At 35.5% G+C, this 17,820-nt stretch overlaps 1 protein-coding gene, 1 long non-coding RNA gene and 1 other non-coding gene across 3 annotated transcripts; 1 reads left to right on the top strand and 2 right to left on the bottom strand.

The window, feature by feature from the left end:
- Window positions 1-1,624: 1,624 nt before the first annotated feature.
- On the top strand, window positions 1,625-2,210 carry LOC146724408 (uncharacterized). Its single transcript, XR_014924085.1, has 3 exons — window positions 1,625-1,690; window positions 1,765-2,058; window positions 2,140-2,210. It is a non-coding gene; the product is annotated as an uncharacterized LOC146724408 (long non-coding RNA).
- A 2,623-nt stretch (window positions 2,211-4,833) lies between these two features.
- Window positions 4,834-5,772, bottom strand: LOC114935510 (uncharacterized). Its single transcript, XM_029306829.2, has one exon. It carries the CDS (start codon window positions 5,770-5,772, stop codon window positions 4,834-4,836), a length of 939 nt encoding a protein of 312 aa, XP_029162662.2.
- Window positions 5,773-15,179: 9,407 nt separating this feature from the next.
- On the bottom strand, window positions 15,180-15,252 carry TRNAG-GCC (transfer RNA glycine (anticodon GCC)). Its single transcript has one exon. It is a non-coding gene; the product is annotated as a tRNA-Gly (tRNA).
- Between the last annotated feature and the right edge of the window lie 2,568 nt (window positions 15,253-17,820).

Here is a 17,820-nt window from a genome sequence, read left to right as displayed (position 1 = left end):
TTTTTGAACAACTTTTACAAAATCATTTGGAAAAGTTGTTTGAAAATGGAAAAAATTGGAGACAAATTGAACGTAATACAATAGAGCAAAGTGATTCAGATTTGTGGCATTCACTGAGACAGGAACTGTTGACGGCGTCTAATTTTGAAATTGTATGTCGCATGAGACCGACAACGTCTTGCGCCGCAACCGTAAAAAACATTTTATTTTCTCCCTCTATTGATACTGCGGGTATAAAATATGGTCGCAAAATGGAAAAAATTGCGAGAAAAGAATTGGCCGTAACATTAAAAAGGAGATCAAAATTTGCGGATTATTTATTGATATTAAAAATCCGTGTTTGGGTGCTTCTCCAGACGGACTCATAGATGAAGATGGTCTGGTAGAAATAAAATGTCCTTTATCAGCTGAGCATTTAATAGCGGAAGAGGCCATAAAAATATTGCCCCATTTAAAAGGCATCTTTGATAAGAAAAATCCAGATAAAATGAATCAAAATCACCGATTTTTCTATCAAATTCAAGGCCAGTTAAATATAACGCAGCGAGATTATTGTATTTTCGCTGTGTGGACGCCAAAAAGCTTGAAAATAGTACGTGTTAATAGGGACACTGTATTTTGGAGTAATCAAATGCTGCCCTTTTTAACACGTTTCTATTACCATTGCATGCTTCCGGAAATCTTGGACAGTCGGCATAATCGACATATGCCAATTAGAAATCCAAGCTATATAATAGAAGCTCAACAAGAAGTAGCTAAAAAAAGAAAACGAACGAGTCTTCCACAGTATAATGTAGAAGATAAAAATATCCTAAAAAAATCATAAAAATGAAAAGGTCAGGCCATGTTCAAAAGAAGGTACTCAAAAATTTAAACGATCTAATAATAAATTATCACGAAAAGTAACTGATATGTTATTCAAGGTGCCAGTTCAAAGTGAACATACGTAAAGTGTATATTATCTAAATTTAGTAATAATATATTACCATGAAAAGTAACTGTGATATTTTACTCAAGGTGCAAGTTCACATTGAATATACATACATATAAGTAAAACTGATTACAATTTGATTCTAGAAAATAAGTGCGATATGTTATTCTTAGTGCACAAAATATAATAGTCGTTTATAGAGATTTGATTTGAAATTCATACTAGCCCGTACAATGAAAAATAATTGCTCGTAATTCCAGAGTACCAATTTGTTAATGACTCAGAAAAATAACATGGCGGCCTGCTGTCAAAAAACTATGATGTTTTTCGATGTCCATTTAGAAATAATGTCAAAGCTCTTACAGAATAATTACTACAACATTTGAAATACGAAAAGTATTACATTAGAAGAAGATTAGATTAAAATAAGGATTCAACGTATTTTTAAAAGCTCTACACACACAACAAAGTGAATATGTAGTAATATTTGTCCACAAACGATAACTTTTTTTAAGAGCTTTTATTAATACGTGTTATCAATGAGAAATTACAATAAAAAGTGAAAGTAATAAAAGATGTATTTGTTTAATAAACAAATGGTCTGTAACATAGTAACGAAGGTGTAAAAACGTATAAGGTGTAAGTGTATATGTGGTGTAAGTGTAGATGTAAAAATGCTATAGTTAATGCCACAGTAACGCCACAGTACTCCCCCCCAAGCGACGACTACGTTGCGAAATGGACTTTCTTCTTAGCTGGGTAAGTTCGTAGTGGTTTTCCGAAAGAAGCAGTAGAAGAAGTACTATGATCATCCATGACTGATGTGGTTGTAGGAACTGCAGGTACAACTGATGGTACAACAGATGTGGTTGTAGATGTAGATGTAGACGAAGTGCTCGAAGAGGATGAATGAAGAACAGAAGAATCTTCCTTGGGAAAAAAGGCTGGTTTCAGACGTTCCGTTGAGACGTTGACCAATTTTCCTGAAATGTCAATAGTAAACAAAAAATCAGAAATTCGTTTGTTAACAAGAAAAGGACCAGAATAAGGTGCTTGAAGAGATTTCTTAACAGCATCTTCACGAAGCCAAACATGAGTACAATCGTAAAGATTTTTGTGTACAAAAGGTGATTTTTTGGAGTGATGATGGGTAGGAGAAGATCTAATATTCCTCATATGTATTCTATGTTTCTCTAAAAATATTTCAGGATCTGCTGGAAAATCTTCCTCAATAAAGAATTCACCAGGAATCCGAAGAGTAGTTCCATAGAGTAATTCAGCAGGTAAAGTTTTCAAATCTTCTTTGAAACACGAACGAAGACCAAGAAGAACAGTAGGTAAAGATTCCAACCAATTCTTCGTCTGATGACACATAATTGCAGTCTTAACAGTCCTATGCCATCTCTCCAGAATTCCGTTTGAAGCTGGATGATAAGCAGAAGTTCTCTTGCGATCACATCCAATCAAATTAGTTAATGCTTTAAAGAGAGATGCTTCAAATTGTGGGCCTTGATCTGTAGTAATAGTTATAGGAGATCCATATCTAGCCACCCAATGAGAATAGAAAGCTGTCGAAACTGTTTCAGCAGTTATTTCTTTAAGTGGAATAGCTTCAGGCCACCTCGAGAATCGATCTATTATTGTTAAGCAATAACGGAAATCTTGACAAGAAGGAAGAGGGCCTATTAAATCCAAATGAACATGTTGAAAACGCTGATCAGGAACCGCAATTCTAACAGGGACATTTTTTGTATGTCTTGAAATTTTGGAACGTTGACAAGGTAGGCAAGAGCGAGACCACTCTTTAACGTCTTTATTCAATGACGGCCAAATAAATTTCTGTAGAAGTTGTTTAGCTGTAGTTCTACCGCTGGGATGTGCGAGGCCATGAACTACATCAAAAATTCTCTTACGAAGAGGTTTAGGAACGTATGGACGAATTAACTCAGAGGAACAGTCACAATATATAGGTACAGATGAACCAGTAAGCATAAGTTTCCTTAATTGAAGTGAAGAGTTCAAAGAAAGGAGATCTTGAAGTTCTTCATCATCCTTTTGAAATTCTGCTAATTCTTCCAGAGAGACAATGATTGGCATTGAAACTGATTCAATTCTTGATAAAGCATCAGCTACAGAATTTAACTTGCCTGAAATGTGGACAATATTAGTAGAGAATTGAGCAATAAGATCCAGTTGCCTAATTTGTCTAGGTGAAGCTTTGTCAGGTTTCTGAAGAAAAGCATAAATTAAAGGTTTGTGATCTGTCCTAATAATGAGTTGTCGTCCCTCAAGCAAATATCTGAAATATTTAATTGCTAAATAAATGCTTAAAAGTTCTCTATCGTAAGTACTGTAGTTCTTTTGAGTTTTATCAAGTTTTTTAGAAAAGAATGCAATTGGTTTATTGACATTTTCAATTGATTGTTCAAGTGATGCTCCTACAGCGAAATCAGAAGCATCACAAGTAAGAATCAAAGGAACTTGAGGAGCAGGATGAGAGAGAGTAGTCACACGGAGAAGTTCTTCTTTGCAATTCTGAAAAGCTGCTTCTGTCTCCATAGACCAAGGAATAGTTCTCCTATCTCTCTTGCGACTGTCCTTCAAAAAGTTTGTAAGTAATGCTTGATGTTCAGCTGCGTTTTTAAGGCAACGACGATAATAATTAATAATACCAATAAATCTTCTTAAATCATGTATTGTCTTAGGTTTGGGATAGTCGATAATTGATTTGACTTTTTGTTCTGTAGGTTTGATTCCTTGATTAGAGACAAGATATCCGAGAAAAGTAATTTCTTTTTGACCAAAAAGACATTTGGAAACATTAAGTGACAATCCAGCTTTCTGTAGACGATCAAAAACAATCCGCAAATGAGCTATGTGTTCTGACTCATCTCTAGAAGCTATGAGAATATCATCAAGATAGCAAAATGCAAAATCTAAATCATTTAACAATATATTCATAAACCTCTGAAAAGTTTGAGCTGCGTTACGAAGACCAAAAGGCATAACCAAAAATTCGAAAAGTCCAAAAGGTGTAGTTACAGCGGTCTTAGGAATATCTTCCTTTGCAACGGGTACTTGATAGTACGCTTTAACCATATCAATCTTAGAAAAGATATTCTTACCGTAGAGCTCCGCAGTGAAATCCTGTATGTGAGGCAATGGATATCGATCAGGGACAGTGACCGAATTTAACGCACGATAATCTCCACAAAGTCTCCATACATTTTCCTTTTTTGGAACCATATGTAAAGGTGCTGCCCACGTACTGCATGATGGTCTACAAATACCTTGGTCCATCATGAATTTAAATTCTTCTTTAGCATACTTCAGTTTCTCCGGAGAAAGTCTTCTGGGAATTGCAAATTTCGGAGGACCTTCCGTAACAATCCGATGTTCAATTCCATGTGAGTTTACCGATGAAAGAGGGGCAAAATGAGTAAGTCCTTGAAATTCTGCTAAAATCTTGTGAAAAGAAGAATCTGGAGATGTGGTACAAATTGATAATTGCAAAACTTCTTGTATCTTTCCACAGTTTTTAAGACCTGTTAAGGAATCAATTAGACGTTTGTTTTTAACATCTACAAGGAGATTAAAATGTCCGAGGAAATCTGCGCCTAAAATGGGACGTTGTATGTCCGCCACGCAAAATTTCCAACGGAAAATTCTCCTGAGACCAAGATCCACGGAAAGAGTTTTAGATCCATAAGTATCAATGTGTGTTCCGTTAGCAGCAAAAAGTTTTAAATTGGTTGATAACGGTTTGTATAATATTTTCTTGGGAAGCAAAGAAATGTCAGCACCAGTGTCAACAAGAAATTGTAAATTAGACGACTTGTCAAAAATAACGAGGCGATGACAAGGTAAACCGTTGCGAGTTGCCTCTATCTTCAACGGTATCTCTAGTTTTCCGTTGAATCAGTGAGACAAAGAGTTTTTGACTTAGTACAAGGAATTGTACATTTCTTTGCTTTAACTCCAAATTTCTTGTGATAAAAACAAATTTGTTCCTTAGAATCCGACTTTTTATCTTTTGAATTAGATCTTAATCTTGTTTTACTTCGAGATCGACTAAAAGATCTACCGCGACGACGAAAAACTTCCAGCGCAGCAATTCTTTTTTCTAAATCGGCAAGATCCGATTGCTTTGATTTTAAAGAAGTATTTACTTCGGTTATTTGATACCCGGTATCACGTTCGACTATTTTATCAGCGAGTTCAGCTAGCTTGATTAAGGGTACGTCCTCAACAACAGCTAAAGTCGCTTGAACTTTGTATGGCAAACGTTGAAGCCAAAGTGAATGTAAAATATTATCCGCTAAAGATCCACCGGATAATTGGCGTATCTCTCGTAAAAGCTCCGTTGGTTTATTATCATTCAATTCAATTCCGGCTAATAATTGACGTAAGCGTTTTTCTTCTGAATCCGTGAAGCGATTAATGAGCGCCGATTTTAAAGCGTTATATTTATCATTTTCGGGTGGATTTTCAACAATTTCCGAAACGACAATTAATGCCTTTTCATCGAGATGACGGATAACAGTACTATATTTTATTTCTTCGGAACGTATACGAAATACCAAAAATTCGCTTTCGACTTGAGCAAACCACAATTTAGGTTGCTTGTGCCAGAATGTGGGAAGTTTTACCAGACGAAATTCATTAGAATGGATCTGAATGGACTCACCAGATTGCTGTTGCATATTTCCAGAGGGTGAATTAAAAATTTCCGATCCCACCTGATTTAAAATGTTCTCTTTCGAAGATGTCAAAGCAGTTGAAGTAGACGGAACAGTAGAGTTAGTTGTCTCAGTTCTAGGAGGAGATCTATCCAAAGGCATCTCGATTGATATTCCGATGACGAAAAGAAACGATCCGGAAATCCAAGTCCGAAGATTCTTGACCACGTATAGAAATTTTTCAAAAATTCAGAAATTGAATTTCCCGCTCAAGAGAATATTCCTGTGTTGATCACTGATCACGTCGGGGTCACCAAAATGTAGTAATATTTGTCCACAAACGATAACTTTTTTAAAGAGCTTTTATTAATACGTGTTATCAATGAGAAATTACAATAAAAAGTGAAAGTAATAAAAGATGTATTTGTTTAATAAACAAATGGTCTGTAACATAGTAACGAAGGTGTAAAAACGTATAAGGTGTAAGTGTATATGTGGTGTAAGTGTAGATGTAAAAATGCTATAGTTAATGCCACAGTAACGCCACAAATATACAAAACTATATACAAATACCTTTTTCTTCTGTGTTTCTGAAAAAAATTGTAAGTCAAATGAAACCTTGCACTTTGAGAACCATGTCACTTACTTTTCAGAGTCAAATTGATAAATTTTTTTTGTATATTTTAATGATATTTATTTCTCACTTGTATCTTGAATAATTAATATGTAATTTTTTATTGTATATTACGACAAATAATCAGTAAACTTTTTAAGCGTATAGCTTTATTGTAGTTGACCTGAGAACTGTACATTTATAAATTTTACTTAATATACACCCGTTTCGAGCAACAAGGCAAAGTTTTCTGATCAATAACTTACTCCCTGAAAATACGGTATAACACAAATCGGAAGTTGATACGAAAATTCGAAATTTTACTAAAGAAAGATTGGAGGTTTTTAATTTATACAATTTTCACAACTCTTATTTCAATTATTTATTCTACCCATCGAAAGTTTTTTGAGAGCAGGCCGCCATGTTATTTTTCTGAGTCATTAACAAATTGGTACTCTGGAATTACGAGCAATTATTTTTCATTGTACGGGCTAGTATGAATTTCAAATCAAATCTCTATAAACGACTATTATATTTTGAGCACTAAGAATAACATATCGCACTTATTTTCTAGAATCAAATTGTAATCAGTTTTACTTATATGTATGTATATTCAATGTGAACTTGCACCTTGAATAAAATATCACAGTTACTTTTCATGGTAATATATTATTACTAAATTTAGATAATATACACTTTACGTATGTTCACTTTGAACTGGCACCTTGAATAACATATCAGTTACTTTTCGTGATAATTTATTATTAGATCGTTTAAATTTTTGAGTACCTTCTTTTGAACATGGCCTGACCTTTTCATTTTTATGATTTTTTTAGGATATCACTTACTTTTTAAAGTACAGATATATAGAGCAGCTTTCTAGTAATTCAAGTATCACAAATATATGTATTTTCGATTCTTATCACATAACTTTGTATAAGTAACAATTTATGCAATACAGTTAAAAATAATTGAAATATATGGTATATATGTACATATATAAAATATATAATTATATTATACAATAGTATACATATATATTTTATTTAATCATATATGTAAATGTTTGTATAATTGTAATAACTTTTAACGATACATGGCACATTTATTTCAATTGCAACAGAATGAATTTATATTCTTGTATGAATATTGAAAATAAAGAATGGGCCCCTCCATCGCCCATTCTCGTGAAAACGCAACCATATATTTTTCTTCGTCTCTCCGATTTTAACACGACATACATATTTCTGTCTGATAATTTTTTTCTTGATGATACTTTTTGAAATGTCATAAAGCCTAGGTCAAATTAGAAACTTATTGCACTCGTTTTAATGCAGCGCTTACAGCAGCTTTTATAAAGCGCCAGAGCAGCCGATATTTTATTTTGGCGCTTACGGCAACTTTTATACAGCGCTAGAACAGTTGATGTTTTAATGTAGCGTTTACGGCAGCCTTTATACAGCGCCATTATTTAATCTGTTCTAAGAACAATATTTATGCCCCTTGTGCTCCTTTGGGCCATTTTTTCTTGAACACTTCCATATCATTAGAGTAATACCATTCCGATTTTGTGTCAGCTCTCAACATACACGTGTAGTGACCACGATTCATTTCTTCACCTTCGTGAAATATAGCGCTTATTAGCTTGTACTTTTTTTTATTAATCGTGATATTACTCGTCGGCACGGCGGTCATTCGATTGTTGATAATTTTTTTAGAAGCACCGTTTATAAAAGTGTATAAATTGAGCTGTATTACTACGACGGATAAAGTTGATTCGATTACGGTTTCTTTTTCAACACGGTGCCCTTACATTTGTTACAATTGCCGTTTATTGTTTCCCATTTAGAAAATTCTACATTAATCAAACTTTGTAGAGTGACACCTTTTTTCCTTTTTAATGTCGAATGTATAGGTAATATTAACAAACTACTGCTTTCCAGCTTAGTTACATTGTAATTACATTTGACATTCGAGCAACATGTTACGTGCTTTAATTCGAGTTTTAATACATCATTGATGTCGGAATACGTCGACATTAGAGCCGTAAAAAATTCCGAAACATCTTGTTGTGTTCGTTCTTCGAAGCGTTTTCCGACAGATCTTCTAACCGCTTGAATGTTGCAATATTTACGTTCACCATACGCGCAGATAGCATCAGTCAATGCATTCGATGCTTTATTTTTCAGTATTTGTTGCCTAATACGTACGCAATGAAACGCACATTGTAATATTACATTAGCGTAACACGAAACAGCATCGTTATTGCAAAGGCCATATATTTTCCACGTAACTATACTTTCTGGTTCCTCACAATCATAATTCTGCATATCATCATTGATATTAGAAATATCCCATCGACGATCGTACATTTTTACAACCTTTTTCTCGGACGGATTGATTTGTGGCAGTTCAGATTTGAATATAGATCTCAGTCGATTATATTCTACAATGGCTCTCGAGTTTGCTTTAACTCTGATACTGGATTGAAATTTATCAAATGTAGGCCTTCCAATTTACTTACTCGTGACAAACCTACATAGGCTTGACCATCACTGAATACAGTCGTTCCTAAATCCATCATTGCATTGTTACATGTAATTCCTTCGATTATAAATAATTCGACTTTCTTTAATTTGTCTCTCAAAGTTTTCAAGACCATGTCTGACAATTGCGTATATTTTGGTGTAGATTCATGACTAACCGGTAGTTGAAACATTCTATGGATTGTCAAGCCATCGATATTGAATGCTGCGATACCCGTAGGAGCAGATATGGCAGTCGTTTTTTCCAAATTTATTCTGATCCAATGTTTAATCGTTTCAATTAGAAAACTTTCCCCTGTACCACCTTCGCCACTTACGTACAGTCGCAGAATCTGATTCTTATCTTGTAAAACTTGGCATACTCCATCAAAGACTCTTTTCTGGTCTTTGTTCAATTGCGACATCATTTGCGTTAAATCAATCGGGTCGTCAATCTTACCAAAATCTTCAAGATCTTTCATTGCGTCGTCAGCTTCTATCGGATTACAATCCAGTTTATCGTCATCGGATTTGTCTCTGTCTGCTGTTTTCAGATCATTTTCGCGCTTCTCGATTAATTCAGCAACGTTCTCAAAAGCTTTCTGTATTTCTTCGAGCCTTTCGTGATATTTCATTACCTTCGTTAAAACAGACTCTGAATTCTTAAAGGCATCCGTGTAAGTCTCGAATGTACCTTTGAGTTCACTCAAATCTCTCCATGGTTTGAACAGAAGAAGCAGCGAGTAAAAGTATTTTTCGGGTTCAGTTTTTATATTAAATCGATAATGGTTAATTAAATAACCCTTTTTTCGTTTTTTTTTAAATAAACCCGATGCCAGTTTGTAACACTTAACTTCGTCATTATTTGACATCTGTTTCGTAATTTCCCAGAATCTGGCAAAATCGTACAAATTCAATGATTCTAATTCCTGAGGTCTATTTGGATAGTAATCATCGATGAGTGGCGAACAGTAAATATTCGTAGAATTTTCATCAAGAGCTTAAATTTCATTAAATGTTTTAACTTTTCTATTTCTCACCTCATTAACATCGATCCATTTGACCATGGTATCATTATCCGTACCGTACAAGGGATTCCCTAATAGTGTATCCGCAGCTTCTAAAGCACCGCATTCTCTGTTATTTAATGAACGCATTGCAAAATTCGCATTCGAAAAAGGACTTATTCGAATCTATCACTTCAAAGTTTGTATTGCATTTTTTCGACTTTGTCGTGTATTTTGTTAAATATGAGTTTAAAAACTCTGCTTTTTCTCTAATAAATTGTATGTCCATATTTCCCTTCCAGGCTAATTTGATAGACGGATTATAATCATTTATAAACCTTTCCGATTCCTTGCGAGGAAGATCGTACAATCTGCTCTTACTGCGTAAATTTTTTTTACCGACTATCGAAGTGATAACGTCTCTTAAAACGAAATTCTCAGTAACTGGCCGAGGAAAATCGAACCGACACTTTCTGTATATATTAGTTTCCGTTTTTTTCGTACGCATGCAATACAAGTTATCTTTATGATTCTGATTATGATTCTGACTTATTACCGTATCGTACAACGTTGGCGAAACATTTTCATCTGGAATTTCACACGTTACGTATTTTTGAATAAACGTAGCAACTTCTTCATCCGGCGATTTTCCTAATACTGGAGCATCTTTTATCCAAATCATACAATGCATGTGCTGGATACTTCTACGTTGATGTTCCAGTCACCAGAAGTAATGAATAACCTTTCCTATTGGATTATCGGACGAACAAATAAAATCAATCATGGCTTTGAATTTTAGTGCACATGAATCTAGAAGTACTTACAGGATCGTATGCGATTAGTTCGTTGATGCCTAACTTCTCTTTATCGGGATTCATATCTCTTAAATATTCACCCAAATCGGACCATTTCCATTCACTAGGACTCAAAGTCAAAAACCACGTCGCTGGACCGTAATGCAAAGTCATGCATTTTACATTATTGGGCGGTTGTCGCCAAAATTGATCCGTATTTCTCAATTTTGCGAAAATACTCATTAAATTCGATTCTAATTCGTAACCTTTCAATTCGTTCAAGTATCTACCAGCAGTGTATCTCTCTCGTGGGTTAGTAACCATCATCGTATAATAGATACCACTTTTCAACTGTCGGTAGTTAGCATCATTGAGAAGGAAGAACAGATACTGCAGATTCAACCTGAATCTACTATGTTTCGACATCAATCGTGTTCTAATAAATAAATATTCCGGCAATGCAAAGTTTCTATCTTCTCGTTGTCTATTGACACCATCAGGATATAAATCAGGGAAACACATGACATCCAGATATTTATAACGATTATCCATTGGAAAATCTTCAATTTTCACCATTTGATAAAGCTTCAATGCAGATTCGTTATCGATTCTTTTCGCGTGTATTGGGTATATTGTATACTGATCGTTAATATCCGAATGTTCAGTGATTTGTGTGAGAAAAGCCGTACGTTTTAAAACGGTTTGATCATTATTATTTTTGTTTTGCTGTACATTGTACAAATTCAATGCTGGTAATTCCTCAACCACCTCATTTATTTCGTCATTGTCGCTTTCCTCATCGACAATCCTATATTCTGTTTCCTGCAACTTATCCTTTAATAGATCATCAGATGACGCTGGAAGACGAATTTTTGAGTAATGAGGATTATTTTCTTTCAACCATTGTAAAGCCTTATACATTTTATTAATATCTACCAAATTTTCCCAAACCACTTTAGATTTCTTGGGTATACCTCGAACGAGAATGTGCAACTCGTGATTCAAATTTATAGGATCTTCCGGAGGACATACCTTATCCAATGTTTCTTGTAAAAGGCAGAGGCAAATGAAATGTTCTACCTTTTCCTAAACAGAGTTCGATTATATAAGTTTCTTGATTTAAAATGTGCTATATTTAAATCATTTAATTATTTTTTTCGTTCAAGTACAATTAACAGCAAAAACTGCATATACGTAGGTATGTATTTGACTCTACTGCCATTACTTGAAACAAATACATTATTCGATATTAACAAATTGGAACTCTGGAATTACGAGTAATTATTTTTCATTGTACAGACTAGGTTTAAATTTTTGAGGACCTTCTTTTGAACATGGCTTGACCTTTTCATTTTTATGATTTTTTGGAGATAGGGTGAGAGAGGACGAATGAGGGTAAGAGAAGACGAGATAGGCGAAAGAGGGTGAAAGAGAACGAAAGAGGGTGAGAAAGTACGTACGAGGGTGAAAGAGGTGAGAGAGGGTGAAAGAGGACGAAAGAGGGTGAAAGAGGACGAAAGAGGTCGAAAGAGTGCGAGAGAGAACGAAAGAGGGTGAAAGACGACGAAAGAGGGTGAGAGAGGACGAAAGAGTGTGAAAGAGGTCGAAAGAGGATGAGAGAGGGCAAAAGAGGATGAGAAAGAATGAAAGAGGGTGAGAGAGGACGAAAGAGAGTGAAAAAAGGTGAAAGAAGACGAAAGAGGGTAAAAGAGGGTGAGAAAGAATGAAAAGGGTGAGAGAGGACGAAAGAGAGTGAAAAGGCAAAAGGGTAAAAAGAGGCGAAAAAGATAAATGGTGAATGAACAGATTTTGAGGGAATTAAAGATGGAAAGCTTGTGACGAGCATTACAGCGCGTTGAGTAGCCGTCCTCCCTCTTTTATACTTCCTCCCCGTTTTCCCAATGCTACTTTGTTTCGATTATTTAACTCAGTTGGTTGTCACTAGGGTTTATAAAAATGCCGAGGGTGAAGGGACGAACGCGGGGTTGAGACCCCTTTTCCCTTTTTTGGGGGTTTCGCGATTCATATGCGACTCCTCCGTTTTCCCGGTCTAAGGGGGTGTGGGCTTGGGGTGGGGGAAGTGGGGTGGGGGTGGGGGGGGTGGGGGGGGGGTGGGGTGTGGGGTGGGGTTGGGGGTTGGGGTAGGGGGCGTTGGGGGTTTAAGGGTGGTTAGTTTTTTTTTTTAAATGGTTTTTCCAAGGGAATAATTGATGATAAGGATACTACTTTGCATTTCTTTCTTTTTCTTTCCCGGCTTCGCAACTCCTTTCTCCTCTGCCCTTTTCCTGCTGCTTTTCCTTCCTCGTCTTTTTCCCCCCTTCTTCTCCTTCTTCTTCTTTTTCTTCTCTCTTTTTTTTTTCCCCCCTTCTTTTGTTTTTGGTTTCTTCTCTCTTCCCTTTTCGTTCTTCTCCTTTTTTTTTCCCCCCCCCCACTTTTTTTTGAACCCTTTTTTCCCCTTTTTAGGTCTTTTTTGACCGTTTGTATCTCCAGAACGGCTTGACCGATTTTATTTTTTCTTGGCTCAAATTACTCGTGGCGATGCCGCCTTTCAGGTTATATTACGTGCAATTCAAAATTTTTTATATTTTAGTAGTTCTACACCCCCAAAAAATGGACTTTGATGGTGCAGGATAAGGAGACTTGTAGTGTCTTTTAAGGTCTTTTAGGGTTTGAACATGGCCGGAGACACTACCGCGTCTCCTGATATTGCCAAAAAAAAGAAATGTATCAAATCAAATATTTCATCAATGGAAGCAACTGCTTTCAATGCAGAACAAGATGATTGCATCGTAGTTAGTTACTCAAATAATACAGAACTAACAGAATGCTATATGGCAAAGCAAAAAAAATTTTTTGATAATTGGGTTGCTCCTTTTGATTCAGTAAAGGAAAATGTATTATAATGCGAATACTTATTTAGTCAGCTCTTTTAATTTTTAAAGCCACAATCTCCACTTGATTCCTCTCGACCAATAGAGCCAAACGCGATGTTATTTCGACAATTATGAAGGAAAGAACATTTTGGAAAGGAATTTGAATCCTATGGTTGGGATCTCAAAAATTCGCCCTGTTCCTTCTCTTAACATCCCCTTGTAAAGAAATAGGCGAGAAAAATATTGGTCCGAAAGTCGGCTGAATCGGGACTCGAACCCGAGACCTTCTGCTTGCCGGGCGACTGCTCTTCCAACTGAGCTATTCAGACACTTACGAATAAATACTTTTCTCAATGTTTATACCCCCCCACCCCCCCAAAGCGTCGTAATTAGGTCCAAACGCGACGAACAATAATGCGAATACTTATTTAGTCAGCTCTTTTAATTTTTAAAGCCACAATCTCCACTTGATTCCTCTCGACCAATAGAGCCAAACGCGATGTTATTGCGACAACATGGTTATTGCGGAACCCTGCGAATTCGCTCGATGATAATTTCTCTCGCCGTTTCTCTGTTCTCCCACCTTGAGGTCCGCTGTTCCTCTATACATCTCGTCGGGAAGAATTCTACGAGCGCGCCCCTTTGCTGTTCCTCCAAAAATCCGTCAGATCGATTGATTGATCGATTGCGAATTTTTGTATATTTGGATAGGCTGAGGCTCGAGGTAGTGTATCTCCCGCGTCTTTTGTTTCCGGGGCTCTCTCGCCTCTCGCGAGAGAGTGGCCATCCCCGTCTCTTGCCGGAATCTCTGCGGAAGAAGGAATATTTTATGGCAGTATCCAGGTTCTTAAAGGGATGAGCAATCAAGAAAATCTGTGTGTGAACAATATTTACCGGGCGTGATCCGGACGTAGTGGCATCTGCTTGGTCCGAAATCGTCCTCTTCGTCCTCTTCGTCCTCTCACTCTCTCTCTCTCTCTCTCTCTCTCTCTCTTTCTGCTTCCCCGGTTGAGACACGTACCCTGCATAAAGTCGCTCGCCAAAACGCAAAAATCGCTAAAAAAATATAAATATAAGTAATACGCGGGACGGATGCGCGGGGCGCATTCTCCGACGCGGAAGAAAACGCAAAAATTATATTTTGGGTGCTTTCTCTCTCTCAAAGGTTGGCGAGAGAGCAAAGGTTCCCGAATTTCTCGCCTTCCCGGCCGGGCCATCGGCCCTTGTGACGGACAAAAAAATGTCACGTCGCAAGTTATATAACTTTACTTTATACTTACAAACATAACTAAGTTATGAAACTATTATATTACTTTGTTATAGTATTCACCTACTATGGTGAATGCTATAACAAAGTAATATAATAGTTTCATAACTTAGTTATGTTTGTAAGTATAAAGTAAAGTTATATAACTATAATATAAATATAGTGTAACATGTATTACATTACATGTTACTTTTTAGTAATGTAACTGTTATATTTTTATAATGTAACGTATGTTATATTATATGTTTCACTTAGGTTATATAATATTTATATTCTGTGTTTGCTGGGCTATAACATATCTAAATAGATCTACACTTCATTCCTCTCGGCCATAGAGCCACACGCGATGTTATTACGACAATTAAGAAAGAAAGAAAATTTGGAAACTAAAGAATTTGAATCCTATGGTTGGGATTTCAGAAATTTCCCTTGTTCCCTCTCTTAACTTCCCCTGTAAAGAAATAGGCGAGAAAAATATTGGTCCGAAAGTCGGCTGAATCGGGAATCGAACCCGAGACCTTCCGCTTGGCGGGCGACTGCTCTTCCAACTGAGCTATTCAGACACTTACGAATCAATATTTCTCTCAATGTTTATACCCCCAAAGCGTCGTAATTAGGCCCAGACGCGACGAAATAATAATAAGAATATTTAAGTCGGCTCCTTGATTTTTAAAAACACGATCTACTTAATTGTCGCAATAATATCGCGTGTGGCTCTATAGCCGAGAGGAATGAAGTGTAGATCGCGTTTTTAAAAATCAAGAAGCCGACTTAAATATTCTTATTATTATATCTAAATAGCATTTTAATCAGTGAGATGTAAACTTTTATACAGCTTTATCAACAAAACTTATAAATTATAACATTTTATACTTCAAAATAATAAAATAAAAAATAACAAGAAGTAATCAAGCGCCAATAAATAATAAAACAAATTAAAAAATAATTACTTTAACAAATTTAAATAAAAATCAAGCTCGTCGTCATTTAAAAAAATAACAAAATTGATATTATAAAAGGCCTAAAACGAACGGTATTCATAAAATATTATAAAAATTTATTATTAATTACAAACGTTTCGAACATTAACTGATGTCTTCTTTAGTGTATAATTAGGTACATTACATTAGATGCAAACAAATGAATTACGCATTTTTATCCATGTGTTGGTAGTCAAACGATGTCGATATTTATGTTAAACTTCATGGTTGTCCAATATAAGAATTGCTTAGTCAAGATGTTATGTGTCCGGATATAGTACATCATGATTATTCCTCATGATTATACTAAACGGTCCTTACTGCGGCTCGCGAAATCTGGTTTTTAGAAATGTTTACTACAGATGCGAACAATTAAAAATAACTGAGTTTTGGGAATATTCGCTTGGTTAAATAACTCCTGGATTCGCGAGAAGGAAGAAAAAAATATATATATATATTAAAAATTAAAAACAAAAAATTAAATAGTATTAGCGACATCTGACCTATCACTATTTAAAATTCCCAATCAAATAAATAGTCACGATATAATTATTGCAAGCGTCGAATCTAAACCGGTTTTAAAATGGTATCTTCAATTTATATTTGCAGGTACTATACCTAATGGCGTGAAGTACAAGATTTGGCGAATAACAATAAACTGATACATCAACGTAATTTCATCTTTTCAGAATTTTTTGTAATTGAGAAAAAATGAAGAAATTGATAAAATTGTGTGGAATAAATAAAATTTTTCTTACGCATGTGTTATCGATTAATTACTATTTAAAAGAAATGTTTACATATATACATAATGTCAAACCTAAAATACCTAAAATGTAATATAACATAAATTAAAAAAATAGTATAATTAAAAAAATTTGTGTTACTTGTCTGGTGCTGCATATGAATCTATTTTTTATTGTTAGCAGTATTATTAAAAATATAATGCCTCTTTATTTAAGTATTAAATATCTAAAAAACGTTAGAATATGTGTGTGTGTGTGCGTGTGCGTATATTTTTATTTTGTAGCTGGATTAATCAAGTTACTGTCAGTAGAGATTAAAATAACTTTTTTTCTTTGTACGCGTAAATGCTATGTACTAATACATACGTGTACACATATAAATATATATATATTTTTTTTATGTTAAAAAATATGATTCCATTTCAAACAACATAAATGACTCAAATAATCTTAAAAATCGCTGTTTGAGATGCAAAATAAATCTTATCGTCTGTTAATTACTTCGGCAGTAAAACGTTATTAGGATTTTCAATTTATACAAAATTCGATCTCGAAAATAGTTATTTGGTAAATTCTGGAATCATCGATCAGTAATAATAAAGTCACGTTTGTTTTGTATAATAGAATAAAAAGAAGTCGTAAATTTACAGCTGTCACATAAAAAACGCTCAAATATACAAACAAGTAACGGTGTCGCAACCGTTCCGCCGAATAATTACATGCTATTGAGCATGCGCTACTTTAAAAATCACGCAAATTATTGGCGTTTCACGCGAAGGTGGGCTCCGCTCCAAAATTTATAAAAGAGGAGCTCACCCCGGCGTAGGGGCCTTATCGCTTTCCGCCGTGTACGCGTAAGTCAAAACCGCCTCAAAAAAAACCGCAGAACATTTATATCGACAACCGCCGCTCTTTCTTTGATTTGATTTCTCCGCTGAAACTAATTAAACTTTATGTTAATTTTGTGCGTGTAATTGTTAAATATTGTACATTATATTTTAGTAAAGATTCGTATATTAAAGGTTTCTTTATACTACAAGTGACTCATCCTTTGTCGTGTCGCGCGATTCCTCACGCAGCGCGTTCGCGAACATATTTTGGTCCTTCGAGCCGGATACTTCTCGCCGGCACCCGCAAGTTTGTGAACGTGACTTCGTGTAGTTCGTGGGTGCTCTTAGTTCACCATGGATGTGAACACGTTGATCGACTGTCAACGTGAGATCCAGGTCCGCATTTCACGTTCCGTGGAATATTTGAAGAAGCTGGGCACCACCAACATCACCGCCAGTGCCGTATCCACACGCACCAGAATCTTAGATCAGCTGTGGACGAAATTCGAGACACAGCATGATCTCATTCGAGCGGCTCTGAAAGAGAAATTTTGCGAGAGCAATTACTACAAGTC

This window comes from Nylanderia fulva, unplaced genomic scaffold, assembly GCF_048542155.1.
Source record: "Nylanderia fulva isolate GAGA-0341 unplaced genomic scaffold, ASM4854215v1 Scaffold134, whole genome shotgun sequence".
NCBI classification, from domain to species: domain Eukaryota; kingdom Metazoa; phylum Arthropoda; class Insecta; order Hymenoptera; family Formicidae; genus Nylanderia; species Nylanderia fulva.
Note: the sequence above shows the minus strand (reverse complement) of the source record. Positions and strands in the feature narration are given on the sequence as shown.